Below are 24,051 nucleotides of genomic sequence, written 5' to 3'. Positions count from 1 at the left end.
TTTGCAGAGAGCCTAATGAGCCCTGTTGTGACAGACAGCTTATGATTGTTTCTTCCGTGTGTAGACAGTGGGTAGGCTCTGGGTGCTTGGCAGCCATGTCTTGATTCTTTAATCAGTGAGCAGCTCTGCAGTCACAATCGTCATGTCTCACTCAGAGGCTTCCACTCCAAAACCTCACTCATTAGCATGTGTTGAAATTCGATATATGTATGTCGTAATTCTGGCACTTGACTCTGTGCCCTTAAATGGTAAATGGTAGACATGGTCTCATGTTTGAAGATAGAATTGCTTGGGTGACTGTCGGCAGCAGCAGAACACAGGCTGTTGTGCACATGCATGTGGCACAGGCAGATGCTGTGGTCAGCCCCATGGAAGACCAGAGAGCAGGGGGGTCCTGGGGGTGCTCTTCCTCCGCCTGCGCCTTCAAACAGCTGTCCCGGCTGCAGGAGCTTCTACCTGGCCCTCTACAAGCAGATGAGCTTCCTGGAGAAGCGGGGCTGCCCACGCACGGCACTCGAGTACTGCAAACTCATTCTGAGGTGAGGCCCAGGTTGCCTGTCTTCCTGTCGGGGTGGGAGACCCTAGATAGTCTGGACCATGACAGCCGCTCCCTCTGCTCACCTTTGTGCTGTGTCTGGAAGCCTGGAGCCAGACGAGGACCCCTTGTGCATGCTGCTGCTCATTGATCACCTGGCCTTGCGAGCCCGAAACTACGAGTACTTGATCCGCCTCTTCCAGGAGTGGGAGGTAGGTGTGGCCACTGGCTGTCACTCAGTGCTTGATAGATTGGCCTTTTTGAGGCTGGGGCGGAGCCAGGGCCCACCCCCAGTTCCCCCTTCACCCTTCTCTCCTGAGCTGCCTCTGTTGAGTGGAATCTGGTCCCCACCAGCTGTCCCCAGCTGTCCCCAGCTGTCCTCAGCTGTCCTCAAGGGCAATCCATCAGCCTCTGTCAGAGCCTTCAGGTGTGCATGTAGGTGTACATGCACGCGCACAGGTATATATGTGTGCACACATGTACGTAAACAGAAGTGGCCCCACACATGTGTGCATGGTTGTATAGTCATGTACATGATCCCATGTGTATATATGTATGTGAGTATAGGAGCATATGTGTGCACAGTGCAGAAGTGTACATAAACATGTGTGCATACACACAGACGTAACCTTGCAAGGACAGCAATGCTAGAACCATGGCACTTGCAGAAGAGCTAAGAGTTTGCAGTGGTCAGAACACTACAGTGAGGTGCAGCGGTCAAGTGGGATCCCCTGGCATACACATCTATTCAGGGACAGGAAGGATCACCCCAGATCATGAGAGGGGGCTGTGTGGTCATGGGAGTATGGGAGTGCTGGACAAGTGTCCATATACTCAGGACCGATGACCTGTGCCTTGTCAGGTTCATGGTATGAAGTACACGGGAGGCAGGCCAAGGGCCCAGAGGTCTGGCCCAAGTGCCAAGTCTAGAGTCTCAGCAGTAATTTTTGGGTAGATCTCACCTTGGAGCCAGCAGTTGTGCTCTGTTGGCTTAGGATTAGTTTGTCCTGAGTAATTGCTGTCCAGTGCAGCCCCTGTAACATTTACACTGATGTCTGCTCTCCTGGGCAGTACCTCGTGGGCATCAAGGGGAACGACCATGTGAGCACTCCAGTGGGGCCAAGGGATGTGGGAGGGAAGGTGAGGGTCTGTGTTCTTGAGTGGTGCCTTGTGGTACATGGGATGGCCCTGTGGGGACCCCAGTGGAGCCAGAGAATGCAAGCGTGGAAGGTGCAGATGTACGCGGCCTCCTTGTGTCCGTGCTTGGTTTTTGTGTGGTGTGGGAGACAAGTTCAGCCTTCTGAATTAGATGACATCTGGCATGGCTGACAGCAGGGTCACCTGCGAGGAACTGGATGTTCTTGAGGAAGCAACCCCGATGTGGCCACAGTGGGCAATGTCTGCTGGTCTCTGAAGATTATCAGGAAAACCTGAGCCACATTGACTGGGTGCATGCGTGGAGCAAGGAAGAAGACACATGTGGGCGTGCTGGTGGGAGCAGGGCTCCTTGCTAAACTGCTTCCATACTGGGGTGGCCCTGTTGCTTCCAAGGGGGTCTGAGGGCATCTTCACTGCCACCTACCCCACATGCAGGACACAAGTGTAGGTGGCCTTTGTGCATGGGCAGCTCAGTGAACCTGGTGACATCACGCCGCTGTCACCTTTGCGTTGTTGTCTTCACGACCTCTAGGACCCAAGTGTGCTTGTGCATCGCTTGTAGGCTCATCGAAACCTATCCCAGCTGCCAAATTTTGCCTTCTCTGTCCCGTTGGCGTATTTCCTGCTGAGTCAGCAGGCGGAGCTCCCGGAGCACCAGCTCAGCTCCGCCAGGGAGAAGGCCTCCCTCTTGGTCCAGCAGGCCCTCATCATGTTCCCTGGAGGTGAGTGCCCTGCCTGGGCGGGGGCTCTTTCCTCCATTTCTGGTAGCCTGCTCTGCACTGAGAACAGGGACGATGCCCACCTTGGGCGAGAGATGTGCGTACAGTATGTTAGGTGGTGTTGGGGCATGAGTGCCCTGGCCTGGCCCAGAGGCAGTGGACAGATACTGGTGCTGTGTTGGGACACAGAGTAGGGGTTGTGGTACTCATGGTACACACACATTCATATACACATGTGTGCACATACATGCTAGAGCAGGGACCATGGTACTTGGGGCGCTATCCACAGTACCACACACACATGCAAGTGTGTGCAAGCCAGATCAGGGGCTGTGGTACTTGGTTGTCTGCAGATTCTGCACCCTGAACTGACCCCACACCTGACACACATACGCGTGCACACAGGTAAACAGTGAGGCAGTCGTGGGCTAGATTGAACCTCCCCCAGCAGCAGGAGTGAAATGACTCTTTAAGATGAGGCTGTCCTGGCCAGTACTGGCCACGTGTGAGTTGATGCTGTTTGCAGGGTCTGTGTGTCCACCCTGAGTCACCACCTATCTGGAGTCCATGTTGCCTCATGGCTTCTGGGGGATCCAGCAAGGGGTTGAGGCTGTTTCTAATGTGAACCGAGTTTGTCCAGTTTGGCTCATTGCTCAGAAAAGCTCCTGTCCTTCATCTGGAGTTAGATGCAATCACCGAGGAACAGAGATGCCACAGGTGGCTTAGCCTAGGACCTGGACAGGCTCTGCCCGTGGGGGTGCAGTGGCAGGGCCCTCACCTCACCTGGGGCCACTGACTTGACCCCTGGGTTCTGCTGTGTGGCCTGATCTGCATGATTAAGACGTTCAGCCCAGGTGCTGGCTGGGGGGTCCTGGGCAGGTCTGCCCAGAGTTGAAAAGACCCCGTCAGGCCTGGTGTGAGTAGACTCCAGCCTTGGGTCAGGGAATCCCCAGTGGCAACAACTTAGAAGACATATATGTCTGTGACCAGGATCCAGCTTACATCCCTGCCCCCTAGACAGGCCTGTGACAGGATCTGCTGGGTCCTTGTCAACTGCCTGGGGTTTGGGGTCCCTGTGCACATGGGTCCCCTGCTTTCCCCACAGTTCTCATGCCCCTGCTGGAGCACTGCAGCGTGCGACCGGATGCCACCGTCTCAAGTCACCACTTCTTTGGACCCAACGCAGAGATCAGGTGATGGAGGCAAGCTGACCAAGCTCAGAATGGGAGTATGAGGGGCCCTGGGTGTCCACGGGGTCCCAGGCATGGAGCCACTGACAAGGTGACCACAGGCAGTGTCTACTCCCTGGGGAACCGGGCAACATGGCCTCCCTTCTGTGTGGGCACCTGGCCACTTTGTGTTTGCACTCTCTGACAAAGGCACACGTCATCCTCATGGTATGCTCAGTCAGACTGAAGGCATCTCCTGACCTCCCCTGTGCCCATTGGCGGGTCAAGGTCTGCTTACCAGTCCTGTCCTCCACAGCCAGCCCCCTGCCCTGAGCCAGCTGGTGAGCCTGTACCTCGGGCGGTCACATTTCCTGTGGAAAGAACCCGCCACCATGAGCTGGCTGGAGGAGAATGTCCGTGAGGTTCTGCAGGCCGTGGATGCTGGGGATCCCTCCGTGGAGACCTGTGAGAACAGGTGAGCCTCTCCGTGGCATTGCATTATGTGGTCTCCAGGCTGACGTCTGACCTACTCTCTTTCCCCAGAACCAGGTCCAGCCATGGGGCTTCCACTCCTGTGGTGCTGGAATCCCAGGACAGGAGCTGCCACCTGACCTCTCTTTTTCCTTGGCCTCAGGCGGAAACTGCTGTACCAGCGTGCCCCTAGGAACATCCATCGCCATGTGATCCTGTCTGAGATCAAGGGGGCCGTGGCTGCTCTCCCTCCGGTAAGGGAGTGTGCGAGCTGGTCACACTCATGTGCCGTCATGCCGGACAGGGTTACTGGGATGCAAATGGCTCCTCCCCATAGCCAATGTTCAGGTGAAGGACAGTGTGCTTTCCGGAAACCCTGGCTGGCTGTTCTGCACAGTCTTGGCTGCTGCAGCAGGCTCTGTGCGCCATGACTGTGCCTAGGTGCTGTTCTGGGGCTGGAGGAACCCTGGACGCTGTCCTACAGGGCTGAGATGGGAGGGGCACAGGCAGACTGGGCTGTCAGCAACTCTGTAATGGGCATTGCCAGACTGGCCTCTACTGGGGCCTCTTGCCCTGAAAGTTATGAAGGCAGGAGGGGTCCCCCTGAGGCTGCAGGTGGGGCCATGGAGGTCCTGTCACCTGCAGCTGATAGCCCCCACAGTGATGCTCCATGGGAGAAGTGATCTCACAGCTACCCTGGCCCTCCACTACCCTAGGTGTGGGAGGCTCTCTGAACACCCAGCCCATTACAGTGTCTCCGTTTTGTTCCATCCCTGAAGGACGTGACCACGCAGTCTGTGATGGGATTTGACCCTCTGCCTCCATTAGACAACATCTCTTCCTACGCCAGGCCTGAGAGGTACCCACCTCCCACCCTACCCTTTTACTTGGGGGCTCCCAGACCCCTGACTTCTCAGACCCCAGTAGAGGGAGTCTCTCCTGAATAGAGGATGACATGAGGTGGGACCAAACCTGTTTCTGCACGTTCCTGTCCCATTCTGCAGGAGGTGCTGGAAAGGCTGTGCCCTTGTGGGGTGCATGGCGAGGGCAGGAAGATAGACATTAACCATTAAGACTACAAATGCAAGACGTACGCTGCAGTGAAAACCTGTGTGTAGGAGAACTGTGGGTCTGTGAGGGGTGGTGGACCCATGAGGAAAAATGAGGAGGCTGAAGTCCAGTAAGAAGAAGAGGTGGAGGATGTGGGCCTGTGAGAGGAGGAGGTGGAGCTGGAGGATGTGGGCCTGTGAGAGGAGAGGAGGCGGCCCTGGGCCTGTGAGAGGAGAGGAGGAGGTGGAGGCAGTCGGCCTGTGTGAGGGGGAGGTGGAGTAGGCCGTGGACCTGTGAAAGGAGAGGAGGAGGTGGAGGCAGTGGGCCTGTGAGAGGAGGAGGTGGAGTAGGCTGTGGACCTGTGAAAGGAGAGGAAGAGGAGGAGGTTGTGGGCCTGTGAGAGGAGAGGAGACGAGAGGAGACGAGAGGAGACGAGAGGTTGTGGGCCTGTGAGACGAGAGGAGGAGGCGGCCCTGGGCCTGCGAGAGGAGATGAGAATGATGCACATACAGCTGTCCAGTCCAGCAGGGCTGTTGTGTTCCTCGGTCCTGCACGGGGAGGAGAGCTTGTGAGGTGTTTTTAGAGCTAGGGCCAGAGAGCATAATGGTGGTGCATATGATTATGGACCATAAGCAAGGAATGTTTTTTTCTTCTATAATCCATCCTCCTGGCCTTTGAAGCTGTTATGGTGGCTGTCCTCCACCAATGGGCCACTCTCAGAGTCACAGATGGGTTTTCCCTTTAGACTTTGGTTGGCATGGGCAGAGTGGAGTCTTCCTTCCTCTGAATTCTGTCAGAAAGCCTGGTTTGTGTGCATACTGGAAGATAGTTCCTGGTTTAATCCTGTAGTGAACTTGCAGCTTCCCTTGTTTCTGTTTTTGTGTTAAAGATTTGTTTGTTTGTTTAAAAGTGCTACATGGAGAAAAGGAGAGACAAAGAGACCTTGGATCCATGAGTTCACTCCTCTGCTGGCCACAGTGGCCGGGTCTGGTCTAGGCTGAGGTTAGGAACTTTTTCCAGGTCTGCCTTGTGGGTGTAGGGGCCCAAGCACTTGGATCCTCTTTTGCTGCTTTCTTAGGCACCCACCTATGGGATGCCAGCACTTCAGGTAGGGATTAGCCTTTTACCCACTTCCCAGCCCTCCCTTGCAACTTTTCTTAGAAGCAAGGTACCTGGGCCCGGTGCGGTGGCCTAGTGGCTAAAATGCTCATCTTGCACACACCGGGATCCCATATGGGCACCAGTTCTAATCCCAGCGGCCCCACTTCCCATCCAGCTCCCTGCTTGTGGCCTGGGAAAGCAGTGGAGGACGGCCCAGAGCCTTGGGATCCTGCACCCACGTGGGAGACCTGGAAGAGGCTCCTGGCTCCTGGCCTTGGATCGGCTCAGCTGCAGCCATTGAGGTCACTTGGGGAGTGAACCATCAGACAAGATCTTCCTCTTTGTCTCCACTCTCTGTACATATGACTTTGCAATAAAAATAAATAAATATTAACAAAAGAAGCAACAAGGTACCAGTGCAGAGGCGGTTGGCCATCTGTGCTGGTGCAGCCTCCTCTGAGGGTCTGAACTTACCTTTTCCTGGTTGGCTCCATAACTCCTGTTTCCCCATCCCCAGCTGATGGGGACCCACTGCCCACCCAGGGCTTCCCTTCTGCCCTACTGCCTGAGGCCGCTTCTCATCCGTGCCAGATGGGCCAATTGGTGCAGCTCACCAGGGCCATCTGGGGCAGGGCTGGAAACCTCAGGTGTTTGCTGAGTTTGGTTTTCTGACCTGTCTTGCCTTTTTCTTCCAGACTAAGTCCCGTCAGCCATGGAAACACAATCGCCCTCTTCTTTAGGTCTCTGCTGCCAAATTACACCGTGGAGGTACGTGGGTGGTCTTGGCCTCTCTTTGCTGGGTTAGCAGTAAAATGTACTTGAGAGTGAGTGCCTGGAGCCACACACGGGGCAGGGGCAGACCCTGTGTCCAATCTGCCCAACCACCTGCTGTGCTCCTGTGGACCTGCAGCTGGGCACCCTGGGTCTGGCAAGGCTCATGTATGTGAGTTGGTTTCTGAGAAATTTTTCTCTTAGTAGTTCCCTGGGGAGGGGCTGTGGGCCATCTTGGGTTTCATGGCACAGCTCCCCACAGACAGCCCTCTGCCCAGGTGTGTCTCATTGTCACAGGGGGAGAGGCCAGAGGAAGGAGTCGCCGGGGGTCTGAACCACAACCAAGGCTTGAACAGGTTGATGCTAGCTGTGCGGGACATGATGGCCAACTTCCACTTCAACGACCAGGAGGCACCGCCAGAAGACGACCCTGAGGGCGAGGGGGAGTGGGACTGAGTTGTCTCACGAACAGCACCCCACATTGTACAATTATGTTCCTGATTTGTGTTCTGGTCGGAATTGGCCAGTCCCTGGAAGTAGAAAAGCTGGATGTATCAACGGCCTGCGTGTTCTGTTCCCATGAGAGCCAGGATCTGCATCCACTCAGCCACCTCCCGCTAGGCTCCCTGTGTGAGCAGGTGGGGTATGGCAGAGGGGAAGGCTGTGTGTGAGGCATAGCTGGGGATGGAAAGGGCTTGTGTGAGGTGGGGATGGGGAAGGCCGTGCGTGAGGTGGGGATGGGGAAGGCCGTGTGTGAGGTGGGGATGGGGAAGGCCGTGTGTGAGGTGGGGATGGGGAAGGCCGTGTGTGAGGTGGGGATGGAAAGGGCTATGTGTGAGCTGGGGATGGGGAAGGCCGTGCGTGAGGTGGGGATGGGGAAGGCCGTGCGTGAGGTGGGGATGGGGAAGGCCGTGTGTGAGGGTGTGAGGTGGGGATGGAGAAGACCGCTGTGAGACCTGCAGTGTTCCAAGTGCAGATCCTACGCCACAGCCTGACTCCCTGTGTGTTCTTGGCCAAGGTCAGGTCCTAGCTAGCCTTAGAAACGCTGTACTTACTGGGCACTTGCAGGCCAATAGGTCAGGGTCCTTTAGCTGAACACAGTCTGATCTGATTTTGTTTTTAAGATTTATTTATTTTTATTGGAAAGCCAGATTTGTAGAGAAAGCAAGAGAGACAGATCTTCTATCTGCTGGTTCACTCCCCAAGTGGCCACAACAGCTGGGCAGAGCCAGTTTGAAGCCAGGAGCTTTTTCCAGGTCTCCCATGTGGTGTAGGGTACTAAGGCTTTGGACCTCCTCCACTACTCTCCCAGGCCACAAAAGGGATTTGGATGGGAAGTGGAACAGCTGGGACACGAATCAGCACCCTGTTGGATCCTGGGTATGAAGGCAAGAATTTGGCCACCACGTCGTCACGTCAGGCCCCAGTGCGGTGATCTGATACAGGGTAGTGCCCAAGTTTAGTTTTTTTGTTTTGATGGATTTATTTAAAAGGCAGAGTGAAAGGAGGACTGTTTTCTCACCTCATGGTCACTCAGCCAAGCTGGAGCAGGCCAAAATCACGAGCCAGAAATCCATCCGGGTCTCCTCATTGGACATCAGGGGCCTGTTCAGGGTGTGCATCAGCAGGAAACAAGCTAGGAAGTGGGGCAGCCAGGAGTCTGACCAGCACAGCAGTATGGGATGCAGGCTGCCTAGCGGCTGCACTAGTTACCCTCAACACTGGCCACAGGAACCAAGTTTTGGGAAGAAAATGTGCCCTGAGCAGCTTTGAGGGAGTCAGTGGGTGAGATTCCGGTGATGCCCAGGGCACTCTGCCAAGTCCTACAGTCCTGGAGAGCTGCATGACCCTAGGCAGATCCTGGCCCACCTGTTTTCTGGCACATTCCAGGGTCCACGCAGGGAGCCTCCACACAGGGGAGAGGCCACTGCTCTGGCCCAGGGCTTCAAAGCCTGGCAAGTTCTGGAAGGATCCAAGCCTCCAGGTGTCCCATGCGACACCTGTTCAACCTTGACTTCCCACATCGGAGGCAGCAGAGCAAGCAGCAAGGTAAGGTCTGGGCCCAGAGTTTGCCAGGGCAGTCCTGGAGGGCAGAGGAGTTAGGGTCTGGGATGGCCAGGACTGTTGTCCTGCCAGCACCTGACCCTACAGCCAGTTTGTATGAACCGCTCGGATATTACAAACCCAGGTCTGCAGAATCACTTGCAGCTGACAATTCTGATGGCAGTGGGGGAGATGTCTGGGTCCTAGGACCCTTCAGTCTTATCTGAACTACTTGAAGACAAACTGCTACTGGGCAGGGGTCCTTCCAAGTCCCAGCTCTGGGCTGTACTCTGCCTGTGAGCCAGTGAGCAGGAGTTAGTCCCTCAGACACTTTGAGAACCCACACAGGCACGCTAGAAACCTGCTTGGCCCCCTCACTCCAGATTCAAAGGAGATGGGCAGGGGCTGGTATTATGATTTAGCCAGTAAGCTTGCCTCCTACAACGCCTACAACTCCCTGCTAGTGACCTGGGAAAGCAGCACAAGTGCCTGGGCTCCTTCAAACAATTTCTGGCTTTAATCTGCCTGTTGGCAGCCACCTGGAGAAGGATCCAGTGAGTGACAGTCTCTCTCCCTGTTTCCATAACTCTGACTTTCAAATAAATTAGAAAAAAAGAATTTTTTTTTTCTTTTGTAAGAAAACAGAAGTTTGGGCCAGTACTGTGGCGTAATAGATTAACCCTTTGCCTGCAGCACCAGTATCCCATATGGACGCTGGTTTGAGTCCCGGCTGCTGCACTTCCAATCCAGCTCCCTGCTTATGGCCTGGGAAGGCATCAGAGAATGGCCCAAGTCCTTGGGCTCCTGCACCCACATGGGAGACCCAAAAGAAGCTACTGGCTCCTGGTTTTAGACTAGCCCAACCCCAGTCATTGCAACCATTTGGGGAGTGAATCAGCAGATGAAAGATCTTTCTGTATCTCCTTCTGTCTTTAAATCTGCCTTTCCAATAAAAATAAATAAATCTTTAAAAAAGAAGAAGGTGAGCACCCCAACCAGTGTGGTGACCAGCTGTGGGCTGGACTTTCTGATCCTTTGTCGTGAGAGCTCATTGGTGAGGGCTGATGGACAGGCCTTAGAGAGAGGAACAGGGCCAGGAGCCAAAGCAGTGGTCCCCATCTTTCCAGTGTCCTGGTCCAGAAGTGTCTCAGTGGGATGTGTGGGGGTATACCCTATGTCCTCTGCCGGGGGTTTTGCCCACTGCATCGCCTTCACAGAAAGTCAGGCCCCATAACTGTCCTTGCAACATGACACATGGGAAAGCTGACTCGCTGGCTGGGCTCTGCCCGTTGGCTTCCCATGGAGCTTGCACAAAGATCCCAAGGCAGGGCCGGTCACCCATCCCAGTGCCCACCAGGAAGGAGGATGTGGTTTCCTCATCCAGAGGCTGCCCAGTTCTCGTGGCCTTTCAAGTTTCAGCTGGCGGGGGTGTGGGGAAAGGCATTGCTTCAAAGGCCTCATTTATAGAGTCGCATCCTCCTCCACACTGACAGCACAGGAGGCTGGGGCAGCGGCACCTTGCCGCTGGGGGATCTGCCCTGAGGGCCATGATACCAGCACAGGTCTTTCCTCCCAAGCCATCTCCTGGGACCCTTCAATACTCTTTAGCCAGGAGCGGGAGTAATCAGTGGAGTTCATGGTTTGACCAACTTCAGTGTTGGTGTCACCTCTGCTCACACCCATGTCTGCTAACAATAGGGACACCTACAGTACCAGTTGCTGTAGGAGAAGCTCAGGGGGCAGGGCATGATCTGAGGGCAAAGTGAATATAAACTGCACAGTTTCTGGTGTATGCTTTTCCACAATGGGCACAGGTGACCTGGCTACAGAGCAGTAGGGCTGGGGGGTGGGCAGCCAGTGCTGTGGCTGTTGGCTCCATCTGGTTCATTGGGGCTGCTGTAGTGTCTGGCTGGAACGGGGATTTTTGGAAGGTACAAACTATATACACCAGTGACAGGCGGGCACCAATACCTGCAGCCAGGTTTGCAGTGTGGGGGCCAAGTGTTGGTGGGTCAGAGCTGGGCAATGGGTGAGTGAGAGTCAGATAAGTAACCACCCCCTACAGGCCTGGCTCCTGGCTACGTCTGCACCACAGGTCTCATTGCCTCAGCCTCTCCGCCTGCAAGTGGGGGTGCTGACCACATTCCCCTCCCACCTCTGCCTCAGCATGCCCCACAAGCGGGTGCTGGGCACCACGCAGGGCTGCTGACCCTTGATGTGGTTCCTGCGGTGGTCCTCAAAGGAAATGGGCATGCCAATAGGGGAGAGCCAGTTCCCCGTGAGTGTGAGCAGCATGCCCTAAGGCCTGTCAGCTCCCAGGAAGTGCCAGCCCAGCTCCCCTCCCTCTGGTGCTATGGCCTGGGAAGGCACTGACCTCTCCAGTGCATGACACACAGCTCTGTTCCCTACCCCAACTGTGTGTTTCTGGTCCAGGAAGCTCAGCCTCAAGTCGCCCTCCCTGGTCCAGCCCCAGTAAACTCTGAACTTCATTGGCCAGGCTTCTTCTGACTACAAGTGGATGCGTGGGGCTGCATGCCCTGACACAGGGTGTTGGTGTGGAGCAGGGCTGCACAGGGGGTCAAGGGTAACATTGAGAAGGAGGTACTGGGGCAGGTGATGGACCTAGAGTGATGGTGTCCATGTCTCACATCTGGAAGCTGAAAGACTTCCAAGTGCTGGTTCTGTCTGGCAATGGGTAAAGCTGCCTGCAACTCTGGCATCCGTTATGGGTGCTGATCCAGCTCGCTGTTAGAGGATGGCCTAGGTCCCTGGGCCGTTACCCCATGTGGGAGACCTGGAAGAAGCTCCTGGATCCCTGCTTTGAACTGACCCAACCTTGGCTGTTATGGCCATCCAGTGAGTAAACCAGAAGATGGAAATTAACCCTCACTCTTAACAAAGAGGCTCTGCTCTCCAAATAAAATTTATTTAAAAAAACAACAACCTGGTCCCGGTGCGGTAGCCTAGTGGCTAAAAGTCCTTGCTTTGCATGCACCAGGATCTCATATGGGCGCCGGTTTGTGTCCTGACGACCCCAGTTCCCATGATGTTGTCCAGCTGCTGCACAGTGCTCCCTGCATGTGGTCTGGGAAAGCAGTCAAGGATGGCCCCAAACCTTAAGACCCTGCACCTGCATGGGAGACCTGGAAGAGACTCCTGGCTCCTGACTTCAGATCAGCTCGACTCCAGCTGTTGCGGCCACTTTGGGAGTGAACCAGTGGATAGATCTTCCTGGCTGTCTTCCTCTTTGTATATCTGACTTTCCAATAAAAAAAGTCTTAAAAATAAATCTTTAAAACAACTTTCATAAAGGTAAGAGCATGTTACATTTGAGAGTCATCTGGAAGGGCAAGTACTTGTAGTAGGTCTGAAGGAGCTCTAGCTGCCCAGGCCCAGCAGGGAGTGGAGTGGGGTGCAGAGGCAAGACCCTGTGCTGTGACCCAAATCTGGGTTGTGCTGATGCCACCTGTTGGCCCCACAGGATACTACAGGGTGCTCCTACGTCCCAGGAACTGACTTGTCACATGGGAAGGAGCGGCTCTGACCGCAACTTGCAAATGCACAGAAAGACCCCATTCTTCCCAGACATCAGTCCATTCAGCCATCAGGAGCTGCACGGTCCATCAGGAGCTGAACGGTGCAGACACACAGACTGAGGCTGCCCCCTGTGACCAGGTAGGCATGGGGGCCAAGTAATGCTCCCTGAGCTGAGGGTCAGCACCATAGAGCTGGGGTAGGGGCCATGCCCTGGCCAGGAGCATGGTGAGTGTGAGCTGGGTCTGGGGCCATCCAGATGGAGTCAGCCTAGCACTGGGACCACCACCATTGCAACACCATGAGCTGAGCCGGGCCCCTTCCTGAGCCTGGGATAAACAATGCCCATGTCGGGGCCCCAGAGGAGGCTGGTGGTCTCCCTGAATGGCACTGCAGCGGCCATCTCTGGCCCAGGGCCCACAGTCAACCACACAGGCCCCTGGTGCCTGCAGGTGTCTGTCCCTGACGGACTGTTCCTGAGCCTGGGGCTCCTGAGCCTGGTGGAGAATGTGCTGGTGGTGGTGGCCATTACCAGGAACCGCAACCTGCACTCGCCCATGTACTGCTTCATCTGCTGCCTGGCACTGTCAGACCTGCTGGTGAGCACCAGCCATGTGCTGGAGACAGCCGTGCTGCTGCTGCTGGAGGTGGGCTCCCTGGCCAGCCGCGCGGCCGCCGTGCAGCAGCTGGACAACATCATCGACGTGCTCACCTGCAGTGCCATGGTGTCCAGCCTGTGCTTCCTGGGGGCCATTGCCGTGGACCGCTACATCTCCATTTTCTACGCCCTACGCTACCACAGCCTGGTGACACTGCCACGTGCACGTTGCACTGCCGCCGCCATCTGGCTAGTCAGTGTGCTGGCCAGCATGCTCTTCATCGCCTTCTATGGCCACCCAGCAGTGCTGCTCGGCCTCATCACCCTGTTCCTTGCCATGCTGGCCCTCATGGCGGTGCTGTACCTGCACATGCTCACGCGGGCCCGCCAGCATGCCCAGGGCATTGCCCGGCTCCACAAGGGACTGCACCCGGCCCGCCAGGGACTTGGTCTCAAGGGTGCTGTCACCCTCACCATCCTCCTGGGACTTTTCCTGCTCTGCTGGGGCCCCTTCTTCCTGCACCTCACACTCATCGTCCTTTGCCCCCAGCACCCTACCTGCAGCTGCGTCTTCCAAAACGTCAACCTCTTCCTCACCCTCATCATGTGCAACTCCATCCTGGATCCCCTCATCTATGCCTTCCGCAGCCCAGAGCTGCGCCAGACGCTCAAGGAGGTGCTGCAGTGCACCTGCTAGTGGGGGAAGGAGGCAGTGGCTGGATAGCATCATCCATGTGTGTCCTGTGAGAGCAGTGGACAGCTGCCGAACGATGCCATCCCTGTGGACCTGGTGAGATCAGAGGCAGCTCCTGGCATTGTCTCCAACGTGCACTCAGTGAGGGTAGGGCTGGCTCTGGTCCTCCAGGCCAGGGTGCCCCACAGAGGGAGCTGGGGCTTACATCTTGTGGCCTGGCATTAGGTAGTACATGGGCCACGAAGTCTCCTAAGGCTTTGAAGCACAGACACCCCTCCAAATCAAGGAGGGGTGAATGCCACAGTGGCACTGGGGGCTCGGGCTCCTCAGAGACTCTACCCCCACAGGACTCAGCAGTCCCCCAGCACCAAGTCTTCTGCCACCTCCTGGACTCATGTTCTCATGGTGGGAACACAAAGTCTCAGAATGGGGAGTGGTGGCCATCGAGGTGCAGGCCTGTTCCCACCAAGGGTCCCAAAGGGGCTTTGCCACCAGAAAGATCCAGACACACCACAGAACAGGTGGCATCAATCAGTGGCCCCCAATGGGCAAGCAAGGCTTTTCACCAAGGACATGGGGCTGAAACTCCTGAGGTCCAAATCACAGGGAGACAGCTCCAGCAGAGGCTGTAGGCTTGAGGACTGCTAACCAGGGCTCTAGGTGGTAATTTTTTTGGCAATAAAAGCTGTGACCAAGAACAGCCTTATCACCCTGTGCCTCCCAGAGGATGTGAGAGTTTAAAGGTGAGGATATAAAGGAAAAGAAAATAAATAAATACAAAAAACAAACAAAAAAGGGTGAGGATAGGAACATGGGGGAGGGTGGTGGCACAGCTAGTCAGGAGCTACTCTCCCAGGTGAGGGGACCTCTGTTACCCCAAAGGGTCACTTTACCTTGCCTGGGCAGGGTCGGGATGCCCACCCAATCATGCACGTAGAGTCCCACCCATCCCCTACTGTACCCTGCCCAGGCACTACCCCCCACGGGTGAGGTCATCTCAACCTGGAGAGAGGCCCCTTCATTCTGCTCTCTGCTTAGTTCTGTCCTCCTGGCAGTAGATGGCAGTGTCTGGCCAGGACTGGGAGCCCAAGGCTCCTGCAGGGGGACTCAGGAGGCAGTCAAATGCTGGGCCTGGGTGCTCCGGAGCTCAGCTGTCTGCTGCGAACTCCTGGGTATCTGTGTGGATGCTCTGGGAAGGTTCAGTGGGAGCTGCCATGGCCAGCAGCCCCTAGCCAGCCCTGCCCATACTACTGGCCACAGCCCTGACCTGAGGCCTCAGCAGGAGCTAATTCCTGGCAGGGCAGCCTGAGCTGCAGACGGGCAGCGTGACTCAGCCTGGAACCTGGCACCAGAACGCTCTGGGGAGGCTGAGTGACTGGGCCTGATGCATTCCCAGCAGGCAGGCAGACGGTCTGTCCCAGCCTTCAAAGTGCTACCCAATGTCCTTCCTGACTCAGACAGGAGGGCCAGTGGCATCCACCAGGCAAAGGGTCATAGACCCTCGTCACAGGCAAAACTACACCCCTGCAATACACACACACACAGGACCACAGCCCTGTGACACACACACATATACAGGGTCACAGCCCTATGCACACACACACATGCACACAGGCCACACCCCTGTGTGCACACACAGGACCACAGCCCTGTGACATACACACAGGACTGACCACACCCCTGTATGCACACACAGGACCACAGCCCTATGCACACACACACACAGAGGCCACAGCCCTGTGACACACACACAGGACTGACCACACCCCAGCCCTATGCACACACAGAGGCCACAGCCCTGTGACACACACACATATACAGGATCATGGCCCTATGTGCTCACAGCCCTGTGCACACACACACAGGACTGACCACACCCCTGTGTGCACACACATACGCAGAGAGGACCACACCCCTGTGACACAAACACAGGACTGACCACACCACTGTGTGCACACACAGGACCACAGCCCTATGCACACACACACAGACCACACCCCTGTGCACACACACACACAGGACTACAGCCCTGCACATGCACGGGGTGGGGGAGGGGCTGGGACGGTGACCTCTGTCCTGGTTCCTCTCCCTCGGTAGTCATGAGGGTGCTGTCCCTCTCTGCACCTGTTCCTGGCAGCGCTCGCAGCTCCTCCCTCGGCGCTCTTAGGGGGCTTAGACCCCCATTTCCAAGCCCTACCCGGGCTGCGGTCTCCTGAAAAGGGAGCTGTCCCAGGTCTGGTGACTCCAAGGAGAAAGTCACACGGAACTATGGTCCTCCATCCCCCAATCAGGGTCCCTGCGTGGCCTGTGCGTTTCACAACTACCGGCGGCGACCCTTCCTGGGCAGTCCAGGAGTCTGCAGGTCTCCTGCATCTAGAACTCTGAGCGCCGCAGTCAGCTGCTGCAGCCGCTCCCCTCTCCCGCACCCCGAGGGACCCGACAGAGCCCAGACAGGAACCGATGACCGGCGCGAGGTGGGGTGCGAGGGAGGACCGGGCGCAGAGCCATGGACATCCCAGCCCAGGCAGCTGTGGGTTTGCCGCGCCTGGGGACCCCGCGGCTCCCATTGTCCTCGGCGCAGCCCGCCAGCCCCGCCCTCCCTGCGGGCTGCGGCGGCGGGGGAGGCGGCGCGTCCTGGGCGCAGGGCCGGGAGCGCGGGGCGGTGCGTGTTGCCAGAGCCGCACTGTGCGGCGGCGCCCCGCGATTGGCCGCGCCGCGGCGACGTCAGGCCGGGCGCGGGGGGCTGTGGCCATAAGAGCGGGCGGCGCGGGTGCCGGAGCCTCCGCAGCCGCCCTAGCCCCGCGCCGACCGCCACCGCCGCCCCACGCGCCAGCATGAGGGAGATTGTGCACATCCAGGCCGGCCAGTGCGGCAACCAGATCGGGGCCAAGGTGAGCCGGCGCCCGCCCTTCCCGGCTCGCGGGCCTGCGGATCTTCCCGGGGGCGAGGTCTCGCACAAAGAGCCCGGCCGGGGTCCCCGCTCCGCGACCTTCGCCCGTGCGCGCAGCCTGCTTCCCCAGGGAGGGCGTGGGCAGGTGCATCAGGGGCCCGGCCAGTCTGGGCGTGGCCCTCCCTGCAGCGGCACCTCGGCCGGGCGGGGTGCGCGGGGTTCGCCCGCACGGCTTGCTAGGATCCCCCGCTGCCTCCTGGCCCTCGCGCCACGCAACCGTGTCCCGGCCCCGCCCGGTCTTTGTTGGGGTCGCTGTTTTGGAGCGGGGATGACCTTGTTGCAGGCCTGCAGTCGGCCTCCCTCGGGGCCGTGGCGCTAGGCAGAAGCGGCGCGGGACGGGACCGCGCCCACCCAGGTTTGGACCTGGGAACAAAGCCGCTGCGGGCGCCCAGGGCGGTGTTCATTGTTCAGCCGCCGCGCAGACCCCAGCCCAGAGCCGCCGCCCCGTCCCGGCTCCCGCTGTCCCTTTCCCAAGGTCACGCCGTGGGTGAGTCGTCGCACAGGCCCCGCACAGGCCCCCGGAGCTCGCGGTCGCGCGCGGCCTGCGGGGTCTTCCCTCAGAACAATGCGGGGGAATTGGGCAGGGCCAGGGAGGCGTCCCCCACCCAGGCTGTTGCCGTGGAGACCGAGCGGGCACCCCGGGCTGACGGGCGAGGGAGGAGGGGCACTCCGCGGGGTGGGGAGCGGCGGCAGCTGCGGCAGCCGGGCCGGGGGCCGGGGAGGGGTTGCCGGGGCGGCCAGAGGGGCCTGGGGTCCTGGGGGGCCAGGGCGACCCCGCACGGCTGCTCTCGGGGACGGCCCGGGTGCAGCCCCTGAAGATGTCCCTGGGCACGCGGGTCGCTGCTCCCCCTATTGTCACTACTATTGCCTGAGCAAGACTCGCCTCCGCCCCTTGTCGCGCGTGGTTTTCTTCCTTGGGCGCGGAGCAGTTCAACCTGAAGTCCCTGGCCCAAGGCATGCGACCCTCGACCCGCGTCCGACGCCGCTGCCACAGCCGATAGGGCGGACACGGGACCCCGCACCTCGGTTCGCACTCCGGGGCGCGGGGCGGCGGAAGGAGCACCGCGTCCGGCCGGTGGGCTCGGGGCTCGGTGCGGGGCCGGGCTCGGTGCGGGGCCGGGCTCGGTGCGGGGCGCCCGCCGCGGGGAGCGGTCCCTGCGTTCTTTGTCTGCGGCCGCGCCCTCCTCCCCGCCGGGCGGGACCTGGGGCGGGGCGCCAGCCTGCAGCCAATGGGAACAATGGAAAGAGGGGGCCCCGGCTCGCTCCGCCCCCCGCGCCGCCGCAGTGGGTGGGCGCCCTCGGGTGGGCTCCGCCCCGGCGGCAGAGGTCAGCACCGCGGACAGCGCCGCTCGCGGCCCGGGTCCTGCGCGGTCGACCCATGGGCGGCACTGCCCGCGGGCCCCCGGGCCTGGGCGTTTGGCTGGGCTCGTGTTGGTGAGCTTTGCACGGTCTGCAAGGCTCAGGGCCTGGCTGCGTCGTGGGCCTCCCCCTGCCTCCCACCCCCACCTCCCCACTCTCGCTTCGCCGCTGGTCCTGATTTTCCCTCCGCCGTCCCTGCAGTTCTGGGAAGTCATCAGCGATGAGCACGGCATAGACCCCAGTGGTAACTACGTGGGGGACTCGGACCTGCAGCTGGAGCGCATCAGCGTCTACTACAATGAGGCCTCCTGTGAGCACCCTCCCCCCTGCCCTAGCCTGGGGTCCCGAACCTGGCTTCCACACCACTCCCCACCCCTTCCCGAGGCTTTAGCAGGTGTAGCCTGCAGCAGGAGCACCGTGGCGTGGGGTGCCAGGAGACTGGATGGCCCCATTGAGAGCTACACCCTAAGGAGGCAGAGACCAGAGTTACTGAGGACAAACTGGTGAAGCACTGGTCCCACCCACTGTGCTTGGGAGGGGTTGGTGCTCTGGCCCCCCCACCAAGCCACACCTCCTGCGTTACACAGTGAGCTTAGGGCATAGAAACCTACTCAGCCTCATCTTGGCTTCCAAGCTCACCCTTAAGTCCCAGATGAGGCGGGGTGGGACCAGGGGAGGAAGACCCTGGCCAGCAGGAACCTGCAGCCACCCTTTCCCTTCAGCTCACAAGTACGTGCCTCGAGCCATCCTGGTGGATCTGGAGCCTGGAACCATGGACAGCGTCCGGTCTGGGGCCTTTGGACACCTCTTCAGGCCTGACAACTTCATCTTCGGTGAGGCTGCCCTCCTCCCTGCCCAGCTTTCACAGCAGATCCAGGCCAGGAGATGGGGGTGGAATCAGGCTGAAAAATCCATCCATCTTCCATGTATGTGCACATTGCAGACCCGGAGATGGAATTCTGGGCAGGAATGAGCCTGCTTATGTTTTGAGCTTCCAGGCTTGTGGGAAAGCTGGTACACAAGGAGTTAGGGGGTCTCCTGCTGTGCCCCAGGCACTCACAGGAGAGCAGTTAGGGGTGGTGCCTCATTTCCACCTTCTGGTCCACCCACACTCAACTTCGGCATGTCAACCTCCTCCAGCCCTGAGCTGCAAGGCGTCCTGGGTTGTGGCTCAGCCAGTGAGAGGGAAGGTGGCTGGGAGCAGACCAAGGGGTTGATGTTCTCACCCTTGTGAGATGGGCCCTAGGGAGATGGGCCGCCTCGGCTCCAGGCACCAGGTGCCTGGCACGTGTGAATGGACAGGACCTGCACTTCCAAGAAGGGACATTAGAGGCGTAGGTCTCATGCTGACCTGTCTGTCCTTTCCTCCTCCTGCTCTCTCCTTGCACAGGTCAGAGCGGGGCCGGCAACAACTGGGCCAAGGGCCACTACACAGAGGGCGCCGAGCTGGTGGACTCGGTCCTGGACGTGGTGCGGAAGGAATGTGAGAACTGCGACTGCCTGCAGGGCTTCCAGCTGACCCACTCGCTGGGCGGGGGCACCGGCTCGGGCATGGGCACCCTGCTCATCAGCAAGGTGCGGGAGGAGTACCCTGACCGCATCATGAACACGTTCAGCGTGGTGCCCTCGCCCAAGGTGTCTGACACCGTGGTGGAGCCCTACAACGCCACGCTGTCCATCCACCAGCTGGTGGAGAACACGGACGAGACCTATTGCATCGACAACGAGGCCCTGTATGACATCTGCTTCCGCACCCTCAAGCTGGCCACGCCCACCTATGGCGACCTCAACCACCTGGTGTCAGCGACCATGAGTGGTGTCACCACGTCCCTGCGCTTCCCCGGCCAGCTCAATGCTGACCTGCGCAAGCTGGCCGTAAACATGGTGCCCTTCCCCCGCCTGCACTTCTTCATGCCGGGCTTTGCCCCTCTCACAGCCCGGGGCAGCCAGCAGTACCGCGCGCTGACCGTGCCTGAGCTCACCCAGCAGATGTTCGATGCCAAGAACATGATGGCTGCCTGCGACCCGCGCCATGGCCGCTACCTCACCGTAGCCACTGTCTTCCGTGGCCGCATGTCCATGAAGGAAGTGGATGAGCAGATGCTGGCCATCCAGAGCAAGAACAGCAGCTACTTCGTGGAGTGGATCCCCAACAACGTCAAGGTGGCCGTGTGTGACATCCCTCCCCGTGGCCTCAAGATGTCCTCCACCTTCATTGGCAACAGCACGGCCATCCAGGAGCTGTTCAAGCGCATCTCAGAGCAGTTCACGGCCATGTTCCGGCGCAAGGCCTTCCTGCACTGGTACACGGGCGAGGGCATGGACGAGATGGAGTTCACCGAGGCTGAGAGCAACATGAATGACCTGGTGTCTGAGTACCAGCAGTACCAGGACGCCACGGCTGAGGAGGAGGGCGAGATGTATGAAGACGATGAAGAGGAATCCGAGGCCCAGGGCCCCAAGTGAGGCAGCCTGTGGTTGTGGTGTGAGCCACTGGCAGCTGGCACCTCCCCCGCTTTGCTTGCCAGCAGCTCGCTGCTCTCCAGTGTCCCCTCCCTCTTGGAGTGCAGCCAGCTCCCCTCCCTGCCACGGCCAGCTCTGTCTGTCTTTGTGTTGCTCCTCTGTTCTCCTGCAGCTCCAGGCCCCATGTTGGTGGTTTTCTAATTGGTTTCTGTTTGTATTTTGGGGGATACATAATAAATCTACTGCTGTGCGAAGCCCCTGCCTGGCGCTGAAAGTCTCTTTCTGTGCTGACCAGTGGGGTTCAGCGGGGTGAAGAGGGGCAGGCCAAGGGCTGTGGTCTTCTCAGCTGATGGGTTGAAGCCTTGCCCTGCCCCAGGCGTTCAGCTGTAATTCACACTGCACCTCAGCTTCCAGCCTCTGTGTGTGTGTGTGTGTGTGTGTGTGTGTGTGTGTGTGTGCTGCAGGGCAGGGGAAGGTGAACAGAGACCTGGGGCCTGAAACCTGAGCACCGGGGGTTCCCTGGGAACTGATGATTGTTGTGGGAGGGGGAGGCCCTGGGAAGCAGCATCAGCACCCTTCCGCCAAGGCAAGGACATCTTGCCTGCCCACGCAGTGGTCATTCCTTGCAGTAGCAGCGGTGATCATTCCTTGCAACCCAAGCCAGTAGTACACTCCTGCCCTGCCCCGCCTCAGTCACTGTAGTCAGGACAGAGTGTATAGGCAGGCAGCTTCAGGACCTGCCAGCCTCACCTGAGACCGCAGGCACCATAGAGCAGGAACCAGCTGCCCAGGTCTAGATTCCTGACCACAGTGGCATGGGGGTAGCTGGATGTCTTGAGCTTCAGAGGGGTCCCTCAAGGATTATGCCCCCATGGCATGGCACATACCTTCCCCAGGAGGCTGGGCCTGAAATTCCAAGGAGGAAAGGCTCTCAGACAAGCCTTCTAATGTAAGGCAGAACTCCCGTCCCACCCCGCCTATCTCCCCGAGTCCTGACTGAAAGGGTGATGCCGGTGGCCTGACAAGTTTCCAACTGCTGGACTCATGCAGTCATTGGTATTCTCTGACAGATGGATTCCTGGTGGCCAGCTCTGTCCAAGGGGGTTCCAGATCTGGGTGGAAGGCAACTGCCACTTAGCTGGAAGTCCCCAGACCAACCAGTAGTATACAGACCACCTGGCAGTATACAATCCACAAAGAGTACCACACTGCTGACAGTGACCAACCAGGGGCTTGGACAGGAGCTGACCATGCACTCTCAGCCGTGATTTCAATCTGTAAGAACCTTCAGGGCTAGTGGCATAGCCAGTTAGGCCTCCAATTATGATGCTGGCACCCCATACAGATGCCAGTTTGAGTCCCGGTTGCTCCACTGATGATCCAGCTCCCTGTTAATGTCCAGAGAAAGCAGTAGGAGATGGGCCAGGTCCTGGGGTCTGCACACACGGGAGATCCGGAAGAAGTTCCAAGTTCTTGGCTTTGGTCAGGACCAGCTCGGCCTTTGCAACTGTTGGAGAGTGAAACATCGAGTGGAAAATCTGTCCCCCCATGCCCCACACCTCTCTCCCCTCACTGCCAAAACCTTACCTTTCAAATACACAAATAAACTTCTTAAAAAGAAAATAATAACAGGACTTATAATAAATTGAGTTTGAGAATCTAGTTGACTTCCATTGGCCAGTCACGAATGCCCTCATGAAACAGGCTAATCGGGGTGAACTTTGCAGTTGGAGAAGCCGGCAAAGGAGCAAAGCCTGGGTGCAAAAGCCAAGTGGGCTGTTGCAAAGCTGTCCTTATAGGGTAGAGCATTCAGTTACTCGTAACGCATGCTTGGGTCAGACTGGCTGCCGTGGAGAAGCTGGCCTGTTGGCAGGGTCAGGGGAGTGGCTGCAGTCTGGTCAAGTTTGTTGGGTCTAGTACCAAAGCTTGGCTCAAGTCAGTGGTCTTGGCTCAGCTTCACACGGAGCATGGAGCTTCTCCAGGTGTGTGTTGCTGAGCTGCCTTCAAGCATGACGAGCCCCTGGGCTGGACAAACACTGACAGCAGGGGTTTTGGGGCAGATGAACACACTTCTGTGTCTGGTTCCTGAAAGGGCCAAATGGCCTCATGCTATGGCCACACAGGCTTCTTCACCTTGGCAGCAGCATTTTCTTTCCTATGTGCACATCCGGCTTTGTGTGCCTCTGGGTCCTTCTGTGCAGGCACTTCTGTGCTAGTTCACTCCCCAAGAGGCCACAACAGCTGGAGCTGAGCCAATCCAAAGCCAGGAGCCAGGAGCTTCTTCCAGATCTCCCATGTGGGTGCAGGGTCCCAAGCTTTTGGGTCATCCTCTACTGCTTTCCTAGGCCACAGGCAGGGAGCTGGATGGGAAGTGAAGCAGCCAGAAAACAAACCAGTGGCATACAAGGCAAGGACTTTAGCCACTAGGCTACTGCTCTGGGCTCAGAAATAAAAAATTTAAAACTGGAACTTGAAAAAGTGTGGTAAGACCCACCAGTCAAGCATGAGAAGACGACTGTCAAGAGCGTACGCATGCGCATGTCCAGGAGGACCTAGCCAAAGGTGGGCCAACTGGGCCAGCAATCCTGACCAAGCCTGTTGTGCCTCTCTGCCCGGTCCATGACAATGAGAAGCCCGTCTTCCTCCCGAGCACCTGTCTAGACCCTCCCTGCATGGCTTTTCCTATGTCCTTGGGAAAGGGAGGCAGGAAGCAGGGGAAGGCCTCACTAAGTCATTGAGCACAGAACAGGAAGTAGAGAGCCAGCAGACGCAGCCGTAGAGAGGGATTCAGAGCAGTGGCTCCAACTGCTGCCTCCCAGGCCACCTGGGGGTCTTCATAAGGCCAGACTGGGCGTCCCCACTAGGCCAGCCCAGGTGTGCTTACCAGGCCCGTGGGTATCTCCACAAGTCAACCCAGGGCTCTCCTTCCTGCCCGTGCAGTGTCCCTCTCGGTCTTTCTGGTGATGCATTTGCATCTTGGCTTACTGCTTGTCTGGCCCCTGGGGGCTAGAGTCTCACGGGTGTCCTGCCAGAGCGATTCCCTGGAGCCTCACAGCTGCTTGCAGAAGCACAGAGAGTGATCCCTCCTGGCAGTGAAGACCTTCAGTGGTGCTGTATCTGCTGTCCAGGGCTTCTTTCCTATTTCCTCAGCCCCCTGGGATTCTTATGTGATTAAATCCTGAGCTCAGACAGCCTGCCACGCTAGCATTCCATGGAGGCACAGGTTCAAGTCCTGGATGTTCCACTTACCATCCAGCTCACTGCCAGCTGCCTGGGAAAGCAGTGAAGGATGGTCCAAGTGTTTGGGTCCCTGCACCCACATGGGAGACTCAGAAGAAGCTCCTGGCTTGGAAATGGCCATTTGAGGAGTAAACCAGAAATGGAAGATCTCTTTCTCTCTCTCTCCCTCTATAAATCTGCATTTCAGATAAATAAA

At 58.1% G+C, this 24,051-nt stretch overlaps 2 protein-coding genes across 4 annotated transcripts in view; both read left to right on the top strand.

Moving 5' to 3' along the window:
* Positions 1-12,631, top strand: part of TCF25 (transcription factor 25) — a 28,754-nt gene extending 16,123 nt beyond the window's left edge. For 2 of the 3 annotated variants that reach the window (XM_058675201.1, XM_058675200.1), the window contains 9 exons: positions 447-539; positions 642-747; positions 2,256-2,415; positions 3,518-3,605; positions 3,898-4,056; positions 4,216-4,306; positions 4,832-4,911; positions 6,899-6,971; positions 7,272-7,532. In XM_058675201.1, the coding sequence (XP_058531184.1) occupies positions 447-539; positions 642-747; positions 2,256-2,415; positions 3,518-3,605; positions 3,898-4,056; positions 4,216-4,306; positions 4,832-4,911; positions 6,899-6,971; positions 7,272-7,430 (1,009 nt within the window). In that variant the 3' untranslated portion in view covers positions 7,431-7,532. Of the gene's footprint in view, positions 1-446; positions 540-641; positions 748-2,255; positions 2,416-3,517; positions 3,606-3,897; positions 4,057-4,215; positions 4,307-4,831; positions 4,912-6,898; positions 6,972-7,271; positions 7,533-12,498 lie in introns of those variants that run through there. The other variant, XM_058675202.1, reaches the window with a different exon arrangement.
* An 82-nt stretch (positions 12,632-12,713) lies between these two features.
* Positions 12,714-20,854, top strand: TUBB3 (tubulin beta 3 class III). The gene is made up of 5 exons (XM_058674807.1): positions 12,714-13,845; positions 16,425-16,734; positions 18,354-18,462; positions 18,875-18,985; positions 19,543-20,854. Exons 1-5 carry the CDS (start codon positions 12,893-12,895, stop codon positions 20,616-20,618), a joined length of 2,559 nt encoding a protein of 852 aa, XP_058530790.1. The 5' UTR covers positions 12,714-12,892; the 3' UTR covers positions 20,619-20,854.
* Positions 20,855-24,051: the final 3,197 nt, after the last annotated feature.

Source organism: Ochotona princeps, chromosome 16 (assembly GCF_030435755.1).
Source record: "Ochotona princeps isolate mOchPri1 chromosome 16, mOchPri1.hap1, whole genome shotgun sequence".
NCBI lineage: Eukaryota > Metazoa > Chordata > Mammalia > Lagomorpha > Ochotonidae > Ochotona > Ochotona princeps.
This window is presented reverse-complemented; position numbering and strand designations above follow the sequence as displayed.